At 46.9% G+C, this 25573-nt stretch overlaps 3 protein-coding genes across 15 annotated transcripts in view; 2 read left to right on the top strand and 1 right to left on the bottom strand.

Moving 5' to 3' along the window:
* Window positions 1–11130, top strand: part of Ndrg4 (NDRG family member 4) — a 42441-nt gene extending 31311 nt beyond the window's left edge. For 3 of the 6 annotated variants that reach the window (XM_048792088.1, XM_048792087.1, XM_048792091.1), the window contains 14 exons: window positions 1278–1383; window positions 1606–1726; window positions 1808–1870; window positions 2002–2062; window positions 3496–3582; window positions 3653–3709; window positions 4073–4176; window positions 5269–5325; window positions 5409–5460; window positions 6330–6377; window positions 6529–6564; window positions 6695–6746; window positions 8132–8170; window positions 9099–11130. In XM_048792088.1, coding sequence (XP_048648045.1) covers window positions 1278–1383; window positions 1606–1726; window positions 1808–1870; window positions 2002–2062; window positions 3496–3582; window positions 3653–3709; window positions 4073–4176; window positions 5269–5325; window positions 5409–5460; window positions 6330–6377; window positions 6529–6564; window positions 6695–6746; window positions 8132–8170; window positions 9099–9253 — 1038 coding nt within the window. In that variant the 3' untranslated portion in view covers window positions 9254–11130. The other 3 variants (XM_015488658.2, XM_048792092.1, XM_048792089.1) reach the window with 2 other exon arrangements.
* A 1113-nt stretch (window positions 11131–12243) lies between these two features.
* On the top strand, window positions 12244–15508 carry Setd6 (SET domain containing 6, protein lysine methyltransferase). Its single transcript, XM_015488657.2, has 7 exons — window positions 12244–12396; window positions 12475–12616; window positions 12752–12946; window positions 13076–13196; window positions 14167–14347; window positions 14498–14640; window positions 14721–15508. The coding sequence occupies exons 1-7, from the start codon at window positions 12291–12293 to the stop codon at window positions 15024–15026; spliced, it is 1194 nt and encodes a 397-aa protein (XP_015344143.1). The 5' UTR covers window positions 12244–12290; the 3' UTR covers window positions 15027–15508.
* Window positions 15509–16431: 923 nt separating this feature from the next.
* Cnot1 (CCR4-NOT transcription complex subunit 1) overlaps window positions 16432–25573 on the bottom strand; it is a 58001-nt gene continuing 48859 nt past the window's right edge. For 7 of the 8 annotated variants that reach the window (XM_048792083.1, XM_048792081.1, XM_048792080.1 and 4 more), the window contains exons 39-46: window positions 25421–25538; window positions 23852–23953; window positions 22107–22280; window positions 21136–21285; window positions 20096–20276; window positions 18256–18388; window positions 16943–17077; window positions 16432–16775 (exon numbers count right to left, since the gene is read on the bottom strand). In XM_048792083.1, the coding sequence (XP_048648040.1) occupies window positions 16697–16775; window positions 16943–17077; window positions 18256–18388; window positions 20096–20276; window positions 21136–21285; window positions 22107–22280; window positions 23852–23953; window positions 25421–25538 (1072 nt within the window). In that variant the 3' untranslated portion in view covers window positions 16432–16696. Of the gene's footprint in view, window positions 16776–16942; window positions 17078–18255; window positions 18389–20095; window positions 20277–21135; window positions 21286–22106; window positions 22281–23851; window positions 23954–25385; window positions 25539–25573 lie in introns of those variants that run through there. The other variant, XM_048792086.1, reaches the window with a different exon arrangement.

Raw genomic sequence — 25573 nt, 5'->3', positions numbered from 1 at the left:
CGCCCCCCCCCGCCCCCGCCAAAGAGCTTTGCCCTGTGCACCCCAACCTCATCCCTCCAGAGCTGACAGCCAGCAGAACAGCGAGTGACTGCTGGATGTGGCAGGGTCACCCCAACAGGGGCTGCCACCGTGCAGAGACTGCCTGCTCAGGAGGTCTCTTGGGCCAAACTTGATCTCCTTAGAAAACATCCCTTGGTGCCAACCCTGGCCTCTGAGACAGGCTGTGGCAAGGATGCCACCCCTCCACTCCCACCCCTGCGCGGCCTCACTCTAGGCTCAGAGTAGGGCTCAACCTTGGGCCAGTCACTTCTCCTTTCTGCCCTCCATTCCTCCCCCTCTGCCTCCATTCAGCTGTCCATTCAGCTCGAGGAATAGAGGAGACAACACATGAAAAGTGTCTAGTCAGTGGCCAGGGAGCAGGCCTTGATCTGATGCGCCCTGAGGGTGGACAGGGAGGGCTGCCTGGAGGACAGGCCTCCAGGCAGAATGTGGCTTCCAGGGTGTGGCCTCTGGCCACCGGGATGGCACCTCGTCACTCCTTGCTGAACATGCAATCCATGAGGTGCCCTGCTTAGTCACATAGTAAGGGGCAAAGCCAGGTTCTCCTGCAAGACTGGTGACCCTGAGCAGCAAAACCCAGGCCAAGGACTCGGGAGGAGCAGGAGCTGCACTGCAGAAGCCTGGGGGAGGGGTGGGTGTCTAACCCTGCCTTGCCTGAAGGGGGACCTTGGATGCTAGGGCTGCGGGGAAGGGCATTCAAGGTGGAAGGAGCAAGGGCCCTGAAGCGGGGACCTGGGCAGGGCTGTGGGGCAGGGCTGGGTGTTTTCTGAGGGTGCCAGGCAGGCCTCTGAGGCTATTCCCCTTCTGCAGCAGGGAGCCCTTGAGGATTCTGAGGTGGGGGGACTTGGGCTTGGGTAGCAGAGCCATCCTGAGGAGCTGCAGCAGGATGCAGAAACCTGGCCTCCTGGCCCCTGAAGGACAGAGTGTAGGGTAGGGGGCTGGGCCTGGCCCAGGCAGCACTATCCGTTGACTGGTTTACAAAGGGGACCAGAACTTTGCTTGCAATTGCTGTTGTTGCTATGCTGAGTACCTCTGAGAACGGGTACTGCCTCTGACCCTTCCTCCCAGGAGTGGGAGCTGCTTGGGTGATGGGAACAGGACACTAGCTGGTGGCCACCATAGTCCCTGAAGTCTTGGGCTGTCCCAACCAACACATTCCCCAGAAGAGCCAGGAGTGGGGGCTGCTGAGAGCATCTGGCACTATCTGTTCTCTCCAGGAACATGACATTGAGACGCCCTATGGCCTTCTGCACGTGGTGATCCGGGGCTCCCCCAAAGGGAACCGCCCGGCCATCCTCACCTACCATGATGTTGGCCTCAACCGTAAGTGCAGCCTGGTTTCACGCAGCCCTCCCCTCAGCACGGCCTCCCCTCTCCGCCCTCCCACAGGGCCTGGTAAACCCCTGCTCACAGTTAGCTCTTCTGGCCTGGCTTTTCCTGCTGGGCCCTGAGGCTGATCACGTCTGCTGCAAGCCGACAAGGCTGCTGGCCTCCTTTCCCTCCCCTACCCATCGGCTCAGCCAGCTGAGAGGTGTGTCTTTGCAGACAAGCTGTGCTTCAACACCTTCTTCAACTTTGAGGACATGCAGGAGATCACCAAGCACTTTGTGGTATGCCACGTGGATGCCCCCGGACAGCAGGTGGGGGCGTCGCAGTTTCCTCAGGGGTAGGTGCCCTGGAGCCCCTTCACCTGTCCCCAGCCCACACCCCAGGCTGCACTGGGCCTGACCTCCTGCCCTGCCTGCAGGTACCAGTTCCCCTCCATGGAGCAGCTGGCCGCCATGCTCCCCAGTGTGGTGCAGCACTTTGGGTGAGTTCCCTTCTGATCTGCCACACTGTGGAGCCGTCTGCACAGGTCGAGCTGAGGGTTGAAGGTGGGGCCCGCTCTGGATGGGAAATAGCACCCACAACCCCAGAGTGACCAGCCATACTCTGCACCAGGTTCAAGTATGTGATTGGCATTGGCGTGGGAGCCGGAGCCTACGTACTGGCCAAGTTTGCAGTGAGTTTCTCTCCCCCACCCAGGATCCCCTCCCTGTGCCCTTTCCCCCTCCTCCTCCTCCTACTCCTCACTTATTAGATTGTTTTTTTGGGGGGGAGGGGATACTGGGAATTGAATCCAAGAACCCTTAATCATTGACTTGTGTCCCCCGCCCTTTTTACTTTTTATTTTGAGACAAGGTCTCACTGAGTTGCTGAGGGTCTCACTCAATTACTGAGACTGGCCTTGAACTCAGGCTCCTCCTCAGCCTGTGAGTCACGAGGACTACAGGTGTGCATGTACCACCGCACCTGGCCTCTTGATTGATTAGAAAAGCCCCTTTTTATTTTTTCCTTCCAAGGAAATTAATTTTATAGCAAGAAAAAGAGGATACTTTTTCCATACATTTTTTTTCAAAAGATCACTAACTATAACTTGCTTTATGATTATCCAAAGCCAGAATTTCTATTAGCAACTCACTACATCATCAGTTGCTCTACCACTAAATAAGGGTTAAGGTAACATTTGAACACGAGTAATCCTTTAACAAAATATTATACTTATTAGGGTTGTGAGGTTTAAAGTCATGTTTCAAAAACATCATGTTTGAGGGCAGGAAAGCTTTTCATCTCTAAAAACAAACAATTTTTTAGCATTCAAAACATTTTTTCCTTCAATCAATCAATAAATAAATAAGCAAGAGTTTTCAACTTCATTCAGTTCCCAGTTTCAGCACTTAATCACGTGGCAGCTCGACGCTGCTCTGTGCTCCTGCAGAGGCTGGACGGGCCCGGGATTTTGTGTATTTCTGTTTCTTCCTGAACACGGACCCACAGTTGATCAGAAAATTCAGATCCCTTTTATGACGTCTGATACAGAACAGGCTTTGAAAAGGTCAAGTTCCTAATTGATACCACAAGGGCTTTATTTTCTATAAAAGCAAAGAAGTAACATGTTTCAGACTTTAAGATGTTTAATACTCTCAATTGCAACACCTTCAAAAATATCATTAACAGGGGCTGGGGAATGTGGCCTGGTGGTGGAGTGCTTGCCCAACATACAAGGCCCTGGGTTCAATCCCCAGCACGGCAAAAAAAAAAAAAATAAATAGTATATGTGTATTCACACACACACACACACACACACACACACACAAAGAAAGGGGTGAGAAACAGTGATATATTCTAAATAAATCAAAGAATGTATAGGGGCTGGGCGAGACAGGAGAATGAGCAGGGTCCCTGGCCATGGCAGCCCATGCATGTCCCCAGCTGCGGTCAGTTGATCCATGAATGGCATCGTGAAGATTTTACAAAGCATTTTCACCTCTTCTGACTTCCTAACCATCTGTGAGACAGGCAGGATTTGACAGCCCGTTTTCTAGGTGGAAGAAGGGGGCTCCCTGCACCCCATCCCTCCCCGCGCCCCCCAGCCCTTCTCCCCTCTCCCTGCAGCTCATTTTCCCAGACCTCGTGGAGGGGCTGGTGCTCATGAACATTGACCCCAATGGCAAAGGCTGGATCGACTGGGCTGCCACCAAGGTGAGCGTGGTGTCCCTGGGATAGGGTGGTGACTCTGCGCGGTGCTCACCCTGGCTGCCTCCTCCCGCAGCTCTCCGGCCTGACCAGCACTTTACCAGACACGGTGCTCTCCCACCTCTTCAGCCAGGTAAGGGGTGGAGGCTTCTGCAGACCCTAGCTGTCCTCAAACCGGAACAGGGGCGGCTGGGCGAGGAAGGTCACTGAGGCTTGGGAAGCTGCTGTTTGGCACCATACCTCGTCCCATCCAGCAGGAGGAGGCAGGCGTGGTTATTTGGCATCTGACCTGTCTCGCGCCACATTCTGTTGTCATCCCTGATGCCCAGCATCTGAAAGACCCACAGGAGTGGGAGATTTCCCCTCTCCTCCCCTCTTGAGGCCCCGCCTCCCACCACCCCCCATGGGGAGCAGGGCCAGGGCTGCTCTAGAGGTGACACCCACAGGTTCCCTTTGTGCTCCCTCCTTGTCCCCTCCTCGCGCCCCCCGGGCACAGGAGGAGCTTGTGAACAACACCGAGCTGGTGCAGAGCTACCGGCAGCAGATTGGGAACGTGGTGAACCAAGCCAACCTGCAGCTCTTCTGGAACATGTACAACAGGTGTGGCAGGCACTTGGGCCAGGGGGTCCCCTCCCTGTAGTCACCCATAGGAGGAGACAGGGAGGCAACACGCCCCATTTGTAGATGATGAGCAGGCTGTGGAGCCTCAGAGGGGTAGCATCCTTCCCAGGGTGCACCCTCCTGGGGGATAAAGGGAAGAGGGGTTTGGGGCCTTTGTTGAAGGGCCTTGCTGACTGGGAGCTCTGGGGGTCATTAGCAACATTTCTGACCCAAAGACATGGAGACTGGGTGCTGACCTCTGTAAGCTGCAGGAGGTCAGATGAGATTATGCGTTGGGGGTTGTCCTTTGGGAAGGTAGCCAGGCCCCCCACCACTTGCCCTCCCTCCCTCCCTCCCTTCCCTGTCTTTTGCAAGTATTTATTAAACATTGGTTGGAAAACCAAGAACGAATTAGTACTGCCTTTCAAATGATCCAGGAGCCAGGCCAGCAGCAGAAACTCCCACAAGAATGGCAATGCCCAATTGGGGTGTGGTGGTGCAGGCCTGTGATCCCAGTGATTCAGTGGCTAAGGCCAGAAGAATCCAAGTTCAAGGCCAGCCTGGGCAACTTGGCAAGATCCTGTCTCAAAATAAAAAGAACTGGGCCTGGGCACAGTAGCCCATGCCTGTAATCCCAGTGGCTCAGGAGGCTGATACAGGAGGATCATAGGTTCAAGGGCAGCCATAGCAATGTAGCGAGGCCCTAAGCAACTTAGTGAGACCCTGTCTCTAAATAAAACATAAAAAGCATTGGGGATTTAGCTCAGTGGTTAAGCCCCTCCCAGTTAAATCCATGTACCCACCCCCAAGAAAAAAAGAACTGGAAAGGTAGCTTAGTGGTAGAGCATCCCTGGGTTCAATTCCCAGTATCACAAAAAAAGGGGTGATCCATAGCACTCTGAGGGAGATAGAGGGCAAAATCTGGGAGCCCACCTGGCCTGAGTCGGGTTTAGAGTCACACGAGGGAAGCCCAAGGTCCCTGGTTCTGCAGAGCAGGTTCACGGCTCCGTTTTACCAGTTGGCAGTGTTGGGTTTTGGCACTCTCCCTCCAGCCCTGGGATGCCCACCTTTGCCTCTGCCCCTTCCCTGCAGCCGCAGAGACCTAGACATTAACCGGCCTGGGACGGTGCCCAATGCCAAGACACTCCGGTGAGTGACCGCTGGCCCTCCAGCCTGCTCTGGACTTTGTCCCCCGTGCCCAGCCCAGACAGCCTTTTCCTCTGTGTCCGCAGATGCCCCGTGATGCTGGTAGTCGGGGATAACGCACCTGCTGAGGATGGGGTGGTGAGTGTGGGATTGTGTCCTGACTCAGGTGGGATTCAGAGTTGGATGCTCATTGGGCTCTGGCCAGCAGGGCCGATGTTTTGATACAGCCCAGGGTAGCCTTAGGGACATGCATTGGATGGTGGCTTCCCATCTACCTCCCAGCCATCTTGCCACACTCGTCCTGCAGGTGGAGGGAGCTGGGGACAGGAAGGAGCTGGCGCAGGGCTGGGCTGGCTGGCAGCCTGGTCCTCCAGCAGCGCAGTCCTGCCTGACTCCATGCACTTAAGGCCCAGAGCCTAAGATCTCTTCTTCTAAAATTTGACCCATTATGAAATAGATTCACTAGCACAACCCCACTGTTCCCCTTGACCACCACAGGCACCCACAGTGTTGGGGGCCATGTGTCACCTCTCCTGTTGGAACTCTTGGCAGCAGGCTGCCTGGGGGGTGGGTGCCCTTCAGCACAGAAGTGGCCAGAGTAGCCCCCATGTGCCTGGGAAATACCAAACCAGGGTATATGAAGGGCAAGCAAGAACAGGGTGTGGCTGCGCTTGCCATCTTGACCCAGGCAGGGCCTCAGTCTCCCGGTGATCCCCAGCACCTCTTGCCTTACTGCCCTGACCCTGGGGCTTCCCTAGACCCATCCACCTGAGTGGCCCTGGCTCTCCCTGTCCCACTAGCAGTTGTGAATAGGACCTGACATGTCAGGCCCCTCCTGGTGCGGTGGGGGAATGCCAACTGATCTCCGGGGCCTGGGGAGCCTGAAAGGAGAGCACCTGGGAAGGGCTGCCCCTGCCTACCTGTACCTCCCTCCTCTGCTGTGGGCACACAACCCACCTTAGCAGGGGTGGGGTGGGGTCTTGCTGAAGCTGGCTCCTTGTCCCCAGGTGGAGTGCAACTCCAAACTGGACCCAACCACCACCACCTTCCTGAAGGTGAGCCCTGCCTCCCAGCCCCCAAGGTGGTCATGGCCTCAGGGAGGGGCCTGTTGGGGTCCCACCCAGGGCTGAAGCAGGACAGTGTGTCTAGTCAGCAGAGCCTGTCTCAGTGGGGGCTGCTCAGCTCTCCCCACTCTCTCCCTTGCAGATGGCAGATTCTGGAGGGCTCCCTCAAGTCACACAGGTGAGACTCTTGCCCTCCTGCCTTTACACCACCTACTTGGCCCACTTAGAGAGTTGTGGGAGAGCGAGGGAGGCCTCCCCCCGCACCCCAGGCAGCCTATCAAAGCTTATGCTGTCCCACCCTCCTGCAGCCAGGGAAGCTGACTGAGGCCTTCAAATACTTCCTGCAAGGCATGGGCTACAGTAAGTATCCCTCCACCCAACCCCGACCTAAGGCTGGTGTCCCCAGGGGCATGCTGGCACAGTGTGGACCCGGGTGCTGGGGAGCCTGTGGGCACTTGGGCCATGCTCTCTGGACTATACCTGTGTTCTAAGTTGCATGTCCCAGGCCAAGCCGAGGCCCCTGTGCCTTGGAGGCAGCCTCGGGCACTCTTCTGAGGGCAGGACTGGGCCTATTTGGGAAAGAGAGGCCTCTTCTCCCAGTCCAAGGCCTAGAGCTCGGTCCTGCCAAGAAGCCTGTTTGAGGTGAGTCACTCACCCCCTGCTGGGCCGGGAGACATAAGGACTCTTAGGGCACCTGAGAAGGCCCTTTGTCACAGGTGGAGGGTGGTACCTAGTGGCATTATGGGAGTGGGCTTGGGGTCTGGGGACCAGGGAAGTCAAGTGGGCCCATCTGGGTGTTAGGAGACCTGAAGACAGCCAAACCTGGGGGAGGAACACCTGAAGACCCTGAGGAAACAGGACATGAAGGACCAGCTCCTGTTCCCTATCTTTTCTGAAACTTCGGGGCCGGGATGGTGAGACTCCGGTACACACAGACATGCACACTCTCTTGAGTGGCTCTGGGGACCCTCCCTCGCCTCTCATCTCCATCCCCAGCACACTCACTGGCAGGAAGCAAACTTTCTGTCCCCAACTCGCTTGTTTTTTCCGCAGACCTCACCTGTCTCTGGAGCGTATATCACTTTGGAAGAACTGATGGGGTCGAGCTAGGGGAGTCTGGGGGATAGTGGGGACATGGCCAGGAATAAAAGCCCTTGGCCCCAGGGCCTGCCAGCCTCTCTGAGAAGTAGAGCAGAGAGGCCAAGGCCAACAGGGAGGCACCTCCAGGGTCTGAGGCTGGGCCCTGTGCATGCAGGAAGCTCTGTGAACATTCTGGAGGTGATGAATGAGCACCTGCCCCAGTGACCTCAGGGGCCCTAAAGAAATCCACCAGACAGCTGGAGCTGAGAGGGATTTGGGAGGTTGTGCAGGCCTCCCCTCTTCTGTAAGTGGGGAGACTTCACCCACAGAATAGTGAAGGCACTAGGCCTAGAGTATGGGCCCAGAAAGTCTTGTCCACATGAGCCTCTCATTGTTCCTTGCCAGGGTGGGAGGGGGGTAGATGAGAACCCCCATCCAAGGGCTCTCTTGGGCCAGACTGAGATTAGTCCCTGCTGTAGGTCCTTCCAGGGGTTGCTCTTGGGTGGGCTTGCAGGACTGGGCTCTTGTGGCTTGGCCCTGCCTGGCCCTCTCTGTATTTGTCTGATCTCTTTGGTCCATCTCGATGCCCTGGCCTCAGCCCAGCCATGATCTTCACAGTGTTGTGTCTCCCTGTCCCCACCCCCTCTCTGGCTCTTCTCTCTTAGTTGCATACTTGAAGGACCGAAGGCTGAGTGGAGGAGCAGGTAGCCTTGTGGCCCCTCTCCTGATGCATGGACACCCCTTCCAGCCTCTCGCCTGCTCCTTCCTCTGTGCAGTGCTGCAGCCAGGTTGCATCTTGCTGTGATTTGGAAACTTCTTGTGTCCTGCTGCACTCAAAAACTCAGAAGATTACTGTTCTTCTGCAGATCCTGGTGCACTGTGGGCTCTATCCTGTTCAGGGCTGGGTCTCAGAGCAGTCTTGCTTCTAGAATGCCATGGGCTGCGGGGCTTCCAGAGCTCTGGGAGTTAGAAACAGAACCTCCTCAGAAGTAGAGCCCAGGTCTGGCCTTGTGGGCAGCCATGCTGGCCCTGACCAAGCCAAACAGGCTGGCAGACGGGTGGGTGGGCAGGTGATTTCAGGCGAATGAAGTTTGCTGCCTGCAAGTCTCAACTGTGAGAATGAGAGCAAAAATGGGCAGCTTGCAACCATGACATATGTCCTCCTTCACAAAAGCAATCCTGCTTCCCCATCCCATCATCCTTTTTTTAATTCTAGTACTAGGGTTTGTAGCTACATCCCCAGCCCTTTTTGAGTTGTCCAGGCTGGCCTCTAGCTTGCAATCCTCCTATCTCAGCCTTCTCAGCAGCTGGGATTAGAGGTGTCACTGTATCTGGCTCCCGTCATCCTCTTGGGGGAGGCCTGGTTGGAAACAGGGGCGCCTGGTCAGCACCTTCCCTGTCCTGGCCATAGCTCTGGCACAAGGCCCCACTGGCCATAGCCCCTTTGGCCCATTCACCATTGCCAGCCCTGCATGCCTCAGGCCTGATGGTGCCAGTTCCCTGGCTTGGGATGGACCTGTGTCAATGGAAGACTGGGTCTCGCTGGCCGCTTTGCTTGTGTTATCCTTTTCCCAGCCGCTGCTGCCTCGCCCTACCCAGCAGTCCTCACACCTGTTCCGTTTCTGTCCACAGTGCCCTCAGCCAGCATGACCCGTCTCGCACGATCTCGCACCGCATCTCTCACCAGTGCCAGCTCAGTGGATGGCAGCCGCCCACAGGCCTGCACCCACTCAGAGAGCAGTGAGGGGCTGGGCCAGGTCAACCACACCATGGAGGTATCCTGCTGAATCCCTGAGCTCCACTCAAGACACCTACCCACCTGCATCCAGGTCCCACTGCCATCCCTGCACCGGCTCATTTTCCCTTTAGTTTATTTTTGTGAGGGCAAAGGGGGGAAATGGGGCTACTTCTTTTAAAAAATGAGGGGATCCACCTTAGATGCTGCAGCATAAGTCTGCAGATGGTTTGAGGGGTCCCCATCCCCCACCCTCATCTCACTCCCCATGTGAACTTGGCTTATCAGGCCCTCACATCCAACAGCCTGGACACAGTCAGGGCTGGGCCTCAGAGAGGATGGGGTTAGATGAAGAAAGAGTTGGAGTTCTTGGGCCAGGATCCAGGATCATTCCTGGATTAAAGGAAGAACATGGCTCCACCCTTGGACAGGCAGGTTTGGAGAAGGGATGGGGTTTTGAGATGGTCAGTGTTGGGTTCAGATCCTGATGTGGGGGCCAGGAGAGAGCAGCCAGGGACTCTGGAGCTCTGAAGGCCTCTTGCACTCCACCAAGCACATCCGTTTCTGGTTTGTAGTACAGGTGCTAGGCATTTGCTGACCAAGCAGTGGCTTTGCTGCAGCGCCTAGGCTAGTGCTGTAGGGCCAAACGGGCTGAAGGGAGTTTCTTGGCCTAGGGACAAGGAGAATCCTGAGGGCAGGAACCCTAACACAGTCCCTTTCTAGGCTATACTCTGCCACTTTCTGGCCCTGTCCCATTCTGAGCCAAAGCCTCCCTGAGGCAGAAGTTACCTATCCCTCTCTAGTGACCTGACTGAGGACAGAGGGAAAGGACTGGAATTGCTCTTGTATGTTTTGTATACCCAAGAACTTCAAGGTTACCACCCGTGGGAGCCAGCAGGTGGCCAGAGGCAGTGTAGCTTAGAGTTCCCTTAGACCCCTGTTTGCCTTAGTCCCAGAGGGGAACCCACTCAGCAGCAGGGTGCTGTCCAGCAGAGCTCCTGTGCAGTGGCAGCATCTCCAGCAGGCATCACTGAGGAGGCAAGTTTATCTGGAGAGGCTGGTCCAGGGCAGCAAGACTCCAAAGCCCCATGTCACCAACTCTACCTGCTGGAGTGGGCACGGGCTGGGCTTCCTGGGTCCTGGGGTGGCAGATGAAGATTCTTGAAGTAAACAAGGGGCCAGGCAGAGAAAAGCTCCCTATATACACAGAAAAATTCCCCTCCTGCCACCTGATGCCCAGGACTGTTGCCATTTATTTCCCACCCACCCACCTTACCAGGTATAATCCCCCAGCCCAGAAAACAGAGCCATTTGTCTCAGCCTAACTAAATTGTCACCACCCCCACTCCCCCCAGAAAGGAAAGCACTGGAAAAATGAAGGGCTGCCAAGGGGTAGGGTAGTGTGTTGTGTGGGTGTTCTGAGGCTGAGGACTCCAACATCTGCATTTCCTCACACACATAGCCTCCTTTCTATAATCTTAAGCCATTACTAGATTGCTCTAGGGCCTGGTGGAGTGTAGTCTGTCCTCAGTTCTGTTGACTCACGTGCTTCCTTTGAATATTGACTGTGACTGTTTAAAGCTGGTAGAATTAACCCTCTTACTGTAGATAGAACTGCAAGTATTTTTGTTTTTTTGCTGTGTTCTTTCTGATATCTATAAATATCTATACATTATATATATATGTATGTATATTGGGTCCTCCTGCGTGTGGTTTTTCATTGGAGGTTGTCTCTTCTTTGATCAAGGTGAACTTTTAATGGGGAGTTTATTATTTTCCTCTCTGTACAAAGTGAAGAACCTAATTTTGTGTATTCTGGTGGCTGATGTCCTAAGACTTTGAGATGACAAAATGTAAAACAAATAAAACCCTTGTCAATGTAGAAAGAGTTACCTGTACTGAAAAACTAATAAACTAAGAAGAACCTAAGTGTGGCCATGCTGTGTGGAAGCTTTCCAGGAGACAGAATGTTCATGCTGCCTGGGCCAGTGCCTCTTGGGCTTGGGTGGGGTGGAGGGTGCCGGTTGAGGGCAGGGGCTGTTTCCACCCATCTCTACATTTCCACTTATCACCTTACCAATCTTAACATCAATTCTACAGAATGGATAATCTGTTTCCCCGTGTTAGGATAAAGGATCTGCCCCATGTGAGGCCAAGCTCGAATTAACTTGGCCTTGTTTGGCTACAAAACTGTAACCTGTAACCCATTCAGGGCCTCGTTTTCCCAAAATCAACAGCAATTTACTTCTCTATGTTTAATCCCAATTGGCTGCATTCACTACTCATTTACACATACCTCATACACGTCAACTAATAAAAAGAAAGTAAATAAACTCGCCAAGCGGTAGGCCGATGGAAATCGGGCAGAGGGGGTGTTCTGCGGACTCCGGAGCCAGCTGGGGCACGCCACTCTCCAACAAACGCGCAAACTCTCCCAACCGGACAAATCACGGTCGCATGGCCCTTGGTACGGGGGCCGAGATCCGGGACACCCTTGAGGGGAGCCCGCCAACCGACAGCCGCCACGCCCTCGGAAAGAACCCCGATTTTGTTCTCGCACGCAGACTTCTACCGCAGGAAGCCTCGGTTCTCGGGGTCAGACCGAAAGCAAGCAGCGGAGGGTCCAGGCTCCAGACGGCTGGAGACAGGCCTGCACTCGGGTTGCGCGTCTTCTAAATCCAATTGGAAATCAGAGTTACGGACGCTCTGGGAACAAACGGAAACCCTCACTCCTTTTCGGCGCGGACGCCAAAACCCGGCCCCCGGGGTTCCGGCACGTCCCGCCCGCCGGCGTCCTGTTGGGGCGGGGCCAGCAGCGCCGGAAGCGCCGGCGCGGGCACGCGGAGCGGTGGCGCGGGCCACGAGTCGGACCATGGCGACCCGGACCAAGCGCCCGCGGGTGAGTGGCGGGCGGCCGGCACCCGGCCCATCGCTCTGCCCCGCCCTGAGGCAGCCGGCGCGCGCCACTGCGCCCCCAGCCGCAGGTCCGGTTCCCCTCTTCCGCGTTCCCTCCCCCAAGCAAAGCGCGTCTCCCGCGCGCGCGCGCCGCCATCCCCGCGGGCTCCCTGGGGCGGGGCCTCNGTTACGGCATGGTGACTCGTGAAAGCGTGCTGCCCGGGGAGCTGCTATTCGCGGTGCCGCGGGCAGCGCTCTTGTCGCCACACACCTGCTCGATCCGGGGCTTGCTGGAACGAGGTGGGCACGCTGGCGGACGGAGTCATCGAGGCAGGCCCTGGAGCCGTGCCGGGGCGCTCACTCCTGTGCTTTCCCTAGAGCGAGACGCGTTGCAGAGCCAGTCGGGCTGGGTGCCACTGCTGCTAGCGCTGCTCCATGAGCTGCAGGCCCCAGCCTCGCTGTGGAGCCCCTACTTTGCGCTGTGGCCCGAGCTGGACCGCTTGGAGCATCCCATGTTTTGGTGAGCTCAGTGGGAGGGGTTGTGGAGCTCCTATTTCACTAATTGCTCCAGCCACCCTGCCCTGGGTGGGGACCAGGCCCCCACGCACTGGTCATGATAGGGTGTGAAGGGAGCTGCTCTGGGGTGTATCTGCAGGCCAGAAGAGGAGCGCCAGCGCCTGCTGCAAGGCACAGGTGTCCCGGAGGCAGTGGATAAGGATTTGGCCAACATTCGCAGCGAGTTCTATTCCATCGTGCTTCCCTTCATGGAAGCCCATCCGGATCTCTTTGGCCCCAGTGTTCGCTCTCTGGAACTCTACCACCAGCTAGTGGCCCTTGTGATGGCCTACAGGTCGGCGAGTAAAATCTTGGAGGACCCAACACCATTGAGGGATAAGGGTGGTGGAGGAAGAAGACAGTGAGCTTCCACTCATAGTCTCCCACCCAAACCTGGGCCTTAGCCAAGTTCTCTCTGTGGCAGCTTTCAAGAACCACTGGAGGAAGAGGAAGATGAAAAGGAGCCGAATTCCCCTTTGATGGTGCCTGCTGCAGACATACTAAACCACTTAGCCAATCACAATGCCAATCTAGAATACTCTGCAGTGAGTGGATCCCGCCTAGTTTCTGTTATGTGCATTGACTGAGCATCTGATTCAAACTAGTGTCCTGGGGTTCAGTTTTCCTACTCATACTAAACATGAGTGGGTGAAATATGAAATTCTGTGTAATTGTGGTATGCATAAGGCAGTAAAGTCATTTGTACACAAAACATTTTAAAGCCCTCAAGAAATCCTGATAAGCTGGGTGTGGTGGCCGGTAGGCTAAGGCAAGCAACTCAGTGAGACCCTATCTCAAACAAACAAACAAACAAAAAAAAACATTAAAAGGGTTTGGAATGTGGCTCACACCCCTGGGGTTCAATCCCTGGTATTAAAAAAAAAAAAAGAAATCCTCACATAAATCGTTATTACCACCATTTACTTGGTGCCCATGCTGGGTGGTATTCATAGCCATGTTTCCTTCTCCACTGGCTGCTCTGGCCATGTCAGTCAGTCAAGACTCAGTTAGCTCTGGGGACAGCAGCCTGGAATGGCTATGGTCTCAGTAGTTTTCAGGAGGAGAGGTGCGAATGTTCATAAGCCCAAGTCTAAGATGACCCCATTTTGGGTCAGTTCTATTCTATAGGAATATTTGACAAACATTCACTGATTAATCAGTGAATGTTGCTATTAATAGTTTCACTTGTCTTTTAATATATTGATCTGGGTTTAATAGTTCACTTTTTTTTCACATCTTCATACTAATAGTTCATTTTTAAAAGCTAACTTTTTCAGTGCAGAAGATGAACGAACAAAATTTACCTAATATCACAGGTTGTGATCTTTTTAAAGTTAGGCCTTATCCCTTTCAATCTATAGTATAGGGTGTGACAGGAACTAAAAGCAGAATGGGGGTAGATACAGCTCAGTTTCTTGGCTGAGTATACCTGCCGGAGGCTTTCCTAAGAGGAGTGTGATCTTTGTGGGGTTGGCCTCAGAAGAGCATGGCTCCAGCTTCTCCCTTTCATCCCAGGATTATCTTCGGATGGTGGCTACCCAGCCCATTCCTAAAGGCCAGGAGATTTTCAACACTTATGGACAAATGGCTAATTGGCAACTTATTCACATGTACGGTTTTGTTGAACCATATCCTGACAACACGGATGACACAGCAGACATTCAAATGGTGACTGTCCGTGAAGCTGCAGTACGGGGTGAGTTGTCTCATTAACTTGTCTTTTGACAACCACAGCTGTGTCTGTACCCATGCAGCTTAGGTTATAATAGCTTTGCTAAATAGTGGTTGACTTATTGAAAATAAGCTCCTGGGTATACCAAGACTGGCCCTGTTACTTCATCTACAGGAACAAAAGGTGAAGCTGAAAGGCTCCAACTATATGAGCGCTGGGATTTCTTATGCAAACTGGAGATGGTAGGGGAAGAGGGTGCATTTGTGATTGGTCGTGAGGAGGTGCTAACTGAAGAGGAACTGGCCGCCACACTCAAGGTAAAGGGCTGAGAATTGTCTCGTGTAACAGTGATTAACGAGCAAGTACTTAAATGACCCGGACCCATGATTGTTTTCAGGTCCTGTGCATGCCTGCTGAGGAGTTCAGAGAGTTTAAAGACCGAGATGGATGGGGAGAAGATGAATGGGAAGAGGACAGACTAACAGTCACAAATATCCCCAAGCTCAAAGCATCATGGAGACAGCTTCTACGAGACAGTGTTCTTTTGACTCTGCAGACCTATGCCACAGATTTAAAAACTGAGGAGGATGTACTCAGTAATAAGGAGGCCTATGCAAAACTCAGCTGGAGGGAAAAGCAGGCCTTACAGGTTAGGTATGGTCAGAAGATGATCTTACATCAGTTATTGGAACTGACAAGTTAGCAGATTATTTAACTTCTTAGTCTAAACTGACACTTTGTTGCTCAAGAAGGGGAAGGTTTGGATCTTCTGCATTTATTAAATACCAAATGGAAAAGAAGCAAAGGTGCTACTCTAAACTCTTGAAGGTGACACACTTTAGGGTTGGAATCAACAGACTTGGGAATTACTGCTAATAATTAAGAACAGCACATTTTATAGCCACTTTAACAAAAGCCAGGAGAAAGATGATATTCATAGCACTTAGTAACATGGACTTTAGAGGAAGACCAGATTCAAATCTGGGTCTGTGGTGAGGAAGTCACTTTAGTAAGTAATATCACTGAAATTGGCTTTACTTGCACTTTCAGTTGTCTGAGTTTACTCTGGATGGCATGCCTTCCAATGGATAAACCTGAAGATACCAAGGACAGTCCCCTAGACCTCTGTTGTTTTATGGGTAGGGAGGAAAAAAAGGGTCAAAATTAAAGGTAGGGTAATTATAATTGGGATTGTTTTACATACCGACTCATCCATAATTCAATTTGATCATAGAAACCTGTTCCAACAGTTTTCTCCTGTTGAAACAACAAACACTAAACAATTTCTTGGGAAAGTGCTGTCATTCAGGAAGAAGTTTCCTGGGTTCCATCTCCAATACTGCCCCACCCGCACCCCCGAGTGCCCCAAAAGATGTTTCCCAATGGCTCTTGGCTATTCAAGGCTAGGCTGTCCACTTTCCTTCTCACCAACCCTAGCAGCTCCTGCTACTGAGAAAGGCACAGGGGACTAACATGAAATGTCATGAGTTTTAATGTTTAACTTCAGTCCAGAAGTCGGGGAGCTAGAGCTCAGGAACTAGGAAGTCTACAAAATAGAACTCATGGGCCAATATATTCACAAAACATTTAAGATCCTTATAAAAAGGGGACTGCATGGTCCTTAAGATTTTTGTTAAGATGCAGTCATTCCTAAGTAAAATGACTATGAAGGGCAATTTGGTAAGGTTTAGTTCCTTTTTCCAGAGTTTGCCAGTATCAGGAGAAGACAGACATAGGAGCTTTAGGCCTGGGCTAGCTTCCCTTCATAAGAACATGAGCTGGCCTCACTCAGGTGCATGTTCTCAAGCAGGACTTGCTTTCCCTTTGGTATGCTTTTTCCCAAAGCTAAACAACTCGTCTCAATTGTGAGCCCTGGCATATCAATTCTATCACATCCATATCTTTTAGTCATTTTTTTTTTTAAGGTCTCCTATCCATGTTAACAAAAATACATAATATTTAAACTGGCTTTTTAAACTATTCTTTGGAACAGTAGAGTGTCCAAAGACATGGAACTATGCCCTTCGGCAAGTTATTGGCATTAGCTGCCTATTGAAGGATCCAGTTTATGTACTTGCCTTGAACACATTTTGCACAAACTCAAAAAGTTCCAGACAAAAGTTTTCTCTTTCATATATTTACACAAGTTCAAAATGATATTCACAGCATCTTCTAAATTTTGGCCAAGAGTCAAAAAATGCATTTAAACTTTGGAACGTGCCCACATAGACAGGAGGCTGATCCCAACAGTAGTTGGGGCAGGCGCCTGAGAACCAAAGGGCTGGAAAAGTCAGGAGGAACTGAGAGGCTTCTTCAGTTTATGGACTTGGTGCAGTGGGACCACGAGGCTGACACAACAGAGATACAGTTCATCTAACTGGCACCTGTCCCTTCCATTACTTGCTGAGCCTGCTTCTGTCCCATGCAGCACTGTGCAACCGACTGGAATAACCTGAAGAATGGAGACAATAACAAGTTTACTTGAGAGGAAAGTTTAGGCCTAATAATACCTAGTGCTTTAGCTGCCACTGCCTTCTTAATCACAGACCCAAGCTAGAGAGAATAAACGAAATCTGTCCTGTTCCACTGCTAGTTAATTAAAAATTACTTTTAACTCACTTTTCAATTTCTGGGGCACAGTGTACAAATTCGTGGTTCCAGAACTTAAACGCTGGATTTTTAATTAGTTCAATGAAGGTAATAAGAAGACCCCAAGGATGTGGCCTATTTACAATCAACCGTTCCAACAGAACCCTGGAGAAAGGAAGAAAGGGTTGGTTAAAGCACAGAGAATACATACAAAAGTACAATCATGCCTATTACCTAATTTCATAACTTTTTTTCCCCATGAAATCAAATTTTATCTTCCTCCCACATGTGAGGCCCTGGGTTCGATCCTCAGCACCACGTAAAAATAAATAAATAATAAAGGTATTGTGCCCATCTATAACTAATGTAAATAATAAAAATAGAAAGCTAGATTAAAAAACAAAACAGATTAATTAATCTACCTACCTACACAGCATAGTAAAGCATGCAGTAACTAATTAGTATACCTGGGGATTTGAATCCTGTCCCTGAGCTCTAAAAGTAATAATGGTTCCTATCTGAAAGATGATCAGAATAGGATGAAAGGCGGAAAGCCCATAAAATTCACAGCCCTCCAAAAATGAACATCCAATGAGAGCTGTGGAAAAAATTCTAACACTAGTGCATGTGTAAAGTATTTACTTAAATAGTCATGTCTTTTGACCTACCAACTGTAATTCTAAATTTGTCCTAAGAGAATGAAGATTAAGAACAAGACTTTACTGCAGATTCATATACAATCACAAAAGGGCACACTATCATCTAAGCATCCAATAATAAAATCAAGTTTTGGAATATAAATCCAAGAAACCATACTTAGCACAAGTATTAGTATTATTAAGTGAATCGACAAGTTTTTAAAGTATATATATATCACCAGAATCTACCTATTTCCCAATCTCTAATCCTACATATAACCCAAGCAATCTGAAACAGACTTGTATGTTAGTAAAATATCCTTTTATTTCTCCTGCTTAAGACCTTCCTTTCCACCCAGAAGTAATTAAAAAGAAAAAAAAAAAATCAGGATTTTTGGTGAGGTACTTATTAGGCCTGTACTAATTCAGAACTCTTGTCAAAAATACTGCTGCCACTCCTACCACTACCTCAAAGAAATTCCTGCCTCTCAATAAAAATGTGCCCTTTAAACAAAAAGTTAACATTTTAACAACAGAATTAAGAGGGCATGGATCCTGATCACAACTATATCCCATACTTAACATGGTATTTAGACATGTGAAAAATATCCAAACACTTGAGTGAAAAGAAAAGAACTCTTAAGAATTCTAAATGAAGAGAAAGGAGCCAATTTTGAACAATTTGAAAATGACTTTTTTTTTTACCTTGTGATCTGTTCCTGGATAGCTTCAGTGTTGGCCTCTGCAAAAAGGTAGAGCATGGTGCAGCTGAAGTAGTGAGTGTGGCTATTTGGGTACCGCAGCTGATTTGCAATTGCATTCAAGAAGAGATACCGACCTAGAAATTAAAGAAATTAATGAGGACTTGCTCTAAAAGGCCAACATAGGAAGGAAAAATAAGATTTGGGCTCCTTAGAGAGGCTTTCAGTCTCCCTGAGAGTTTCTCTTTGTGGGTTTTTACTGTGATAGTTCCAACATTAGAAATTTAAAGGTTTTTTTTGTTTGTTTTGTTTTTAAACTGGGGTAGGTGGTGCTGGGCTAGAGACTGAACCCAGGAGTATTCTACATCTGAACTGGTATCTCCAGACTTGTTGAGACAGGGTCTCTGTATATTGCTAGGCTAACACTAAACTTATGATCCTCCTGACATAGCCTCCAGAGTTGGTAGAATTATAGGTATATGCCACCACACCCAGCTGAATACTTTTTATAAAATCCACTTAGTTAATGTAAATAACATTAAAAAAAATTAGCCTAAAAATTCAGTGAAAAGGTGTTTTAACATTTTACATGTCCCTTTAATGTCATCATGGAAGAAAACTGGATTCTCATTTTTGTGCTACAGCACATTTCATGCAGTCTATGCGGAAATTTTCCTATATGCTGTGACAGACCACAATAAAATTTTGTCTTATTATTATGCTTCACAGCCCATCTAAGAAAGTCTTGAAAATGCCCCTCAAAGTTTTAAAACCACACTTTGAGAATGATAAGTTTAATAAGCCATACTGGAATTAGTATTAACTGGGTTTGGATGTCTGCCTGTGCATGATGTTACTCATGGTTTTTTTGTTATTGTTCTCTTAGTTATATATGACAGCAGAATGCATTTCAATTCATTGTACACAAATAGAGCACATTTTAATTCTCTGGTTGTACATGATGTAGAGTCACAGCATTCGTGCAATCATATATGGATGTCACTCATGTTTATGAAGCTATCATAGTCACCCTGCACACTTCCCTAATGGCTGTCCTCCTTTTAGTGCTAAGGTCTGGATGTTAATAATATTCAATTTCATCAAATCTGGATTTTAAGCTCTCTTGAATCCCTTCTAAAACAAGCAGTATATATATATACTCAAGATTCCTTAGTCTCTGAAGAATCCACAGCAAAGTGAAAAGTAATACTACTTCTAAAGTACAATATGCTAAAATGAGTAGGACTGTATAACAGCTATTTAGCAGCTAACTGGGGTTCCCACTTTGTAAGAATGAATACAGAGCACCAAAAGAAATGTAGCTCAACCAGGAAAGATGCAAAGTAATAGGAATTGTACTGTGAACTTCCTGCAAAATAGGTAGGGAAGTCCTGTTTAATTTTTTTTTTTTTTTTTTTGGTGGATTGAACCCAGGGCTTTGTGCTTGCAAGACAAGCACTCTACCAACTGAGCTATACTCCCAGCCCCCTGTTAAAATTTTTATACCTCACATTTAGTATGTCTGCAAACAGGTGCCAATAAATGCTGGGAAACAGCAGACTAATAATGTAAAATAAGCCAATGTTTTAATAGACTACTAAGTTATTTGCATATTAGAATAATCACAGAGACCAAAATACTAATATGGCAGAATTTTGAATAATTTCTTTTGGTGTCTTTTACATTAACAGATAATGTCCAATGAAAGATGAAATAACCAGCTATACCTATAAATATACTGATAGAATATTCTTTTATTGTAGCTTAAAGCATTTTTATATTTTGTGATCAGACTGTCACCAAAAAATCCAGAAAATTTGTGTGGTCTGGCTGGCTTCACTCACCCTCAGTGTCCAAATCCACAGCCAGGTTCTGGAAGATGTCCATGTGTGCCGAGTGGGTGATGGTGCTCATTGAAGGCGTGCTGCCCTTGTTGTGGATATGTGCAATAGCCTGAGTCCCTACATAGAGCACCAGTGCATTGATGAGCTGGAGGTTGTAGCGATTGCCAGGCTCATTGGATACCTTAAATGAGCAAAACAGAAAACTTACTCACAGAACTCACTCTAGCACCAATATTTCTAAACTTGCCTCCATAGAAAGGCTAAACTACTCTCTGTGTTCTTTGTGATTTAATTAATAGAACCCTGCTTAATTCAGTGAGGTCATTTAACAAATATATAACTGCCCTAATAATGGTTCTTCCAATAAAAACATGAGAATCCAAACAAATATCATCACTATGTTTGTGGCACAGTTCTAAATAAAGTTTATCAAGCCAAAACATGCAGTTACAATGAAGATCTCAGTGGCAGATATGATGACAAATGCCTAAAATCCTAGCTACATAGGAAGCTGAGGCAAAAATATCACAAATTCAAGGCCAGCCTCAGCAACTCAGATCCCAACTAAAAGGCGGATTGGGTAGGGATGGAGCTCAGTGGTGGTAGAGGGCCCTTGGCCTCCATCGCCAGTACTGCAAAGGAAGAAGAAGGGGAAAAAAAAAAAAAGATTTGGATAGGGAGAAAATTATGGTCACATGGTGTGGCAGGATTGGAAAGATAATTGAAGTCATTCTTTCTATATACCAAATTGAACCAGAATTCATTTATTTAGGAAAATCTTGAGAGTACAAATAGGGAACGGCTAAATGGCCTATTCTTGTGGGGAGGGTGGACCCAAAACAATCCCACCGCAGGTTGTCTAATCTAAAGCTATAGCCTTATCTCACTGATGAAATAAACCAGTAAAATATGTAACTAAGAAATATGAAAATGTTTCTAAACCTTTAAATCAGGTTGAAAATACTAACTCCTGAAATGGACGACACACAGAATGATGCTTTCTATGGAAGACATAGCAGAGTTAAGCCAAACCAGTTAACCTGTAGATTGCTGCGCAGATCAGACAGAAAAGTGACCGGTGATCGAGTTTTAAGATAGGAATCCAAATCCTTTTTGAACTGAGGTGGCATCACTCCAGTGAAATTGGTAAGAATCCGGGGTGCAATGTTAATTTCACTCAACATGTCCACCTGCCACAAAGGCCAAAAATCAAAACCAGATCAATCAGGAGCTGACAACAAATTGTATCTATACTAGAAAGTGACAGGGCTTTTTTTTTTTTTTCCTCCTAAAATTACACACACAACAAATATTCTGAAGAGGGGACTGTCACTTTCTATTACTTCATCTCCCTTAGAAGAATACAAAATACAAAACGATAGGAATTTCCTTAGTCTGTAAAATGTTTTTCCTTTCTAAAATAAAGCAAGATAGTACTGTGGAGAGGTCTAATTAGTACCATGAACCAATTTTTCTTAAATTTAGATTTCAAAATTAAGAGTCCAGAAGGAGTTTCCTTGCTCACCACCCAATGTCCTAGAGAATAGAAGATATTACACATTTTTTAGAAATTTAGATGGGGGCGGGGTGAAGGGAGTAGAAAATACATAAAAATTTCTAGTATCCATTTCAGGGTTGTATCCATTTCAAAATGACTCCTTCTCCTTTACATCAACAATTTAAACACACGCGCACATACCACAAAATATGTAAAATACAAACAAAAGTCTGTCCTTATTATAAGTCTTTGTCATATGGGAAGTCTGACAGTAAATATCTAGTCCATTTTTAGGTTGGGGTTCTGAAAATATGGCTAAATTCACTATCAAAATGAGTTTTTCAATAACAACTAGAAAAATACTGTGAACCAATATTCAGCTGCAGCAATGTTACTCAACAGGCACAATAACATGATAGTTTCCCCCCTTATCTAACACAATGTGTACATATCAGGGAGAAGGGAGTGAAATTGACTTCTTATCAGAGAAAAGAACTTTTTCTTGAACTTTACCTTCAAATTAGGAGTGAAAGGGTCTGGGAGCCTCATATTTCTTGGGAAGGCACTCAAAATCAAATTTCTTAACTGGATACAATTAGGTGGGATCACATCACAGAACCCATAATGGTAATCACAAAGGAACTCAGGAAAATCATGCAAAAGAACCAGCAGCACTCTTAGAGTACCCTATTAAAACAAAACAACTCACAATAAAAAAGTAACAATTCTTCTATTACGAATTATCTCAAGTAAAAAAAGGTAAAAAAAAATATATATATATATATATACTTCAATGATGCAAAAATTTATGGGCTTTAATCAACACTAATTCATTTATTAAAATATTCACATCCAGAAATCATGAAAAACTAGACATTAGCAGTCTATAGCGTTAGTTAAAAATATTCCAATAGGCTGTATAAAACTAAAAAACAGTGTTAAGCATCTATTTTAAGAAGGCAGAAAAAGAACTACTAACTAAAACCAAAGAACCTAGAATATACTGTTTTTAAAAATTTTTGAAGTACTGAAAAGGGGTATGAAAATAAATAAAACCAAAAGTTCTTTTAAAGGGTTAATGATAAATCCTACCAAGACCGGAGAAAACCCCAAAATCATACTATCAGGAAATTAAAAAGAATAACTACTACAGATCTTAAAGACATAAAAAACAGTTTGAGAATATTAAATAAATGTATGCTAAGGAACTTGAAAATTTGAATACACAAATGGTACACAGAACTTAGGACAGGCAAAGCGCAAAGATTTCTTATACAACACAAAAGGTTGTATTTAGTTTAGAAAACTGGTTAGCTTTGACTAGAGTAAATTTAAAGCTTCTTCCAATAATATCTTCCTCTAAGGGAGTGAAGACAATCCTAAGAGTGGGAAATATTTGAACATATACCAGCAAAAGGTTTATATCCACAATACATGAAGAATTTTTATTTAAGAAATGAAATAAGGGGCTGGGAGCATTACTCAGTGGTAGAACACTTGCTTAGTATGCACAAGGCCCTGGATTTGATCCCCAGAATTGCGGTAAACCAAAAACACCAGAAAATAACAGGAAAAATATATAAGAAAAATACAAAACAATCCAATACAAACATAAGCAAAATATTTAAAGAGGATCATCACAAACGGGGTTCAAACAAAGGTAGTTTCTATAGAATTCAACTGTCATTTAAATGCAAGATGAGAGAGACTTATTAACTGTGATTTAGTCCCAGTTAGACTAAGATATGCTTTTAAAAGCAGGGTTTGGGGGCCCTGGGTTTAATCCCCAGCACCATCAAAAAACAAAACCCAGAAAGAAATTAAAAGTTAATAAAAATTAAAAAACCCCAACAATATCAACAAAACAGGAATAAAATATTAAAAGAGGATCATCACAAAGAGGCTGACCTACACATGAAAATCTCGTTTAAAAATCATTAAGAAAATGCAAATTAAAACAATGAAATTCTACTGCACGGCTAAATGGCTTGTACAAACACACACACACACACACACATATATCAGATATGACGAGATGTGGATAAAGAGTAATTGATCTATTGCTGAAAAGTACAAACTAATACTTGAATTTCAAAAAGAGTATCTAATGAAGTTGAACATTCGAATACCCTAGGATCTAGGAATTCATTTATATAAGTACACTGGATTTTAGTACTTTTCTGAATGTACATTATACTTCGTATTTCTAGGTTAAAGTGTTTTTTAGTTCTGAAAATTATCTTAAAAATCCAAATTACCTTGTAGAGAATCTGCATGGGTTTGGTGAGTTCCACATTTCTAAGGAAAGGTGCTAAATATTTGAATAAATCAATAAGTAGCTGTGCATACATGGGCCATCCCTGAAAGAAAGAAAAATGTATATAAGTCATAATTATACTCAAGATGTTGTTCAGCCACTAAAAAAAATGCCCAAGCAGCTACACTGTGATTTTTCTTCTTCATACTAACATAAATAGGGCATACTAGTGAGTTCTTCTCCCAGACTGATTGCCATTAGAAAAGCCTAAGTGACTATTAAAGTAGTGGGAAATGGTATTTGGAACAAACTGGTTCCATAGGTTTCAGGACATTATTTGTCCTCATGCCTAAGAAAATTAAAAAGGGAAGAAGAGGAGAGATCTCGAAGAAATTTCAGATATAAAACTGAGAAACTGGGGCTGGGATATAGCTCAGTTGGTAGAATGCTTTCCTCACATGCATAAGGCCCTGGGTTCAATCCACAGCACTACACACACAAAAGAAAAACCCGGAGAAACTGATAGCTAGAGATCTGTTTTCTTAAGTCCTTCTTTTAATTAAGTCCTGGGTTAACTATTTCCATTTCTACTCCCATTAATTTACAACATGAATTTTCTTTCAGCAAAAATTCTACCATTCAGGTTCATTTTTGTATACTTTCTTTCAATATTCTGTGTTCCCTCCTCCTGGAATGCCCTTCTCCAAATAAAAACAAGTTCATTTATCCTTCACCTGTTTTGGCCAAGTTCACTCTAGCACACAGTAGTCACATTTTTTTCTGGTTTGACAGGGCAAACAAAGGTACTTTCTATAGTACTCATTTGACATTTTATTGCAAGATAAGAAAAATACTTCTTTTATTAGCTGTGGTACATATTCCCAATTAGACTAAGAAACCCTATAACAGAAGTTGGTATTAGTCCTTTAAATAAAGCAAACTAGGGTGGAGAGTGTAGCTCATTGATAGATCACTCGCCTAGCAGGCCCTGAATTCAATACACAGTATGGGGGCAGTGGGGAATTTAGCACCATGGTCCTTAATCTTAAGCATGCACATGCAGGGTTGGGGTTGGGGTGGGAAAACAACATGGACTACCATACTCTTTAATCTTAATTATGAGAGTTTTCAGCATTTAAGAATACAAACATGAAACTAGCAAGCTCCAGAGTCCTGTTACCTAGAGATTTTTATCTAGCTATTGAGGGATTTCAATTTTAGAAACAAAACCAAAATCCAACTCTCACAATCATGTTTTAGAATCATTGCTATGTATGAAGCAACAATACATTACAACAAAAGCCTTACCACAAGTGGTCCACAACAAAGTTGGAAGGAAAAGTAACACTGAATAACCAAGGAATAGCTTTCAGGAAGAGATAGTCAAGTACTCATGAAGCCCGTTTTTACAACATTGACTCTACATTATATAGAATAAATAATTCTCTCAAATAAGCTTGGAAGAAGTACAATGACTACTAAATAACTAATAGCAATCTAGAAGCAGTACTAATATATAAGCCCCGGGTAGTTACAGTCTTCATCTGGAGGAGATAAACTGCAGCCACACCTTCTGCTGTGGCGTATGTGCCAGCATTCTTGCAATAAATATCCGATGGGAGATCAGTTCAAGCCAGGCATATACAAAGCCAGGAGCTTTGGTAGGCCTCAAGATGTGGAATGTATTGCTGAAAGAAAGGGAGAAAAACACAAAACAAAACAA

This window comes from Marmota marmota, unplaced genomic scaffold (assembly GCF_001458135.2).
Source record: "Marmota marmota marmota unplaced genomic scaffold, marMar, whole genome shotgun sequence".
Taxonomy (NCBI): Eukaryota; Metazoa; Chordata; class Mammalia; order Rodentia; family Sciuridae; genus Marmota; species Marmota marmota.
The sequence above is the reverse complement of the archived record's forward strand: the minus strand, read 5'-3'. Positions and strand labels throughout refer to the sequence as shown.

Excerpts from the sequence above, each read along its gene's own strand:
- Setd6 (XM_015488657.2), top strand. The coding sequence starts at position 12,291 with ATGGTGACTCGTGAAAGCGTGCTGCCCGGGGAGCTGCTATTCGCGGTG. Across the intron at positions 12,617-12,751 it reads TTGGAGCATCCCATGTTTTG|GCCAGAAGAGGAGCGCCAGC; the intron begins GTGAGCTCAGTG and ends GTGTATCTGCAG. Across the intron at positions 14,641-14,720 it reads AACTGGCCGCCACACTCAAG|GTCCTGTGCATGCCTGCTGA; the intron begins GTAAAGGGCTGA and ends GATTGTTTTCAG.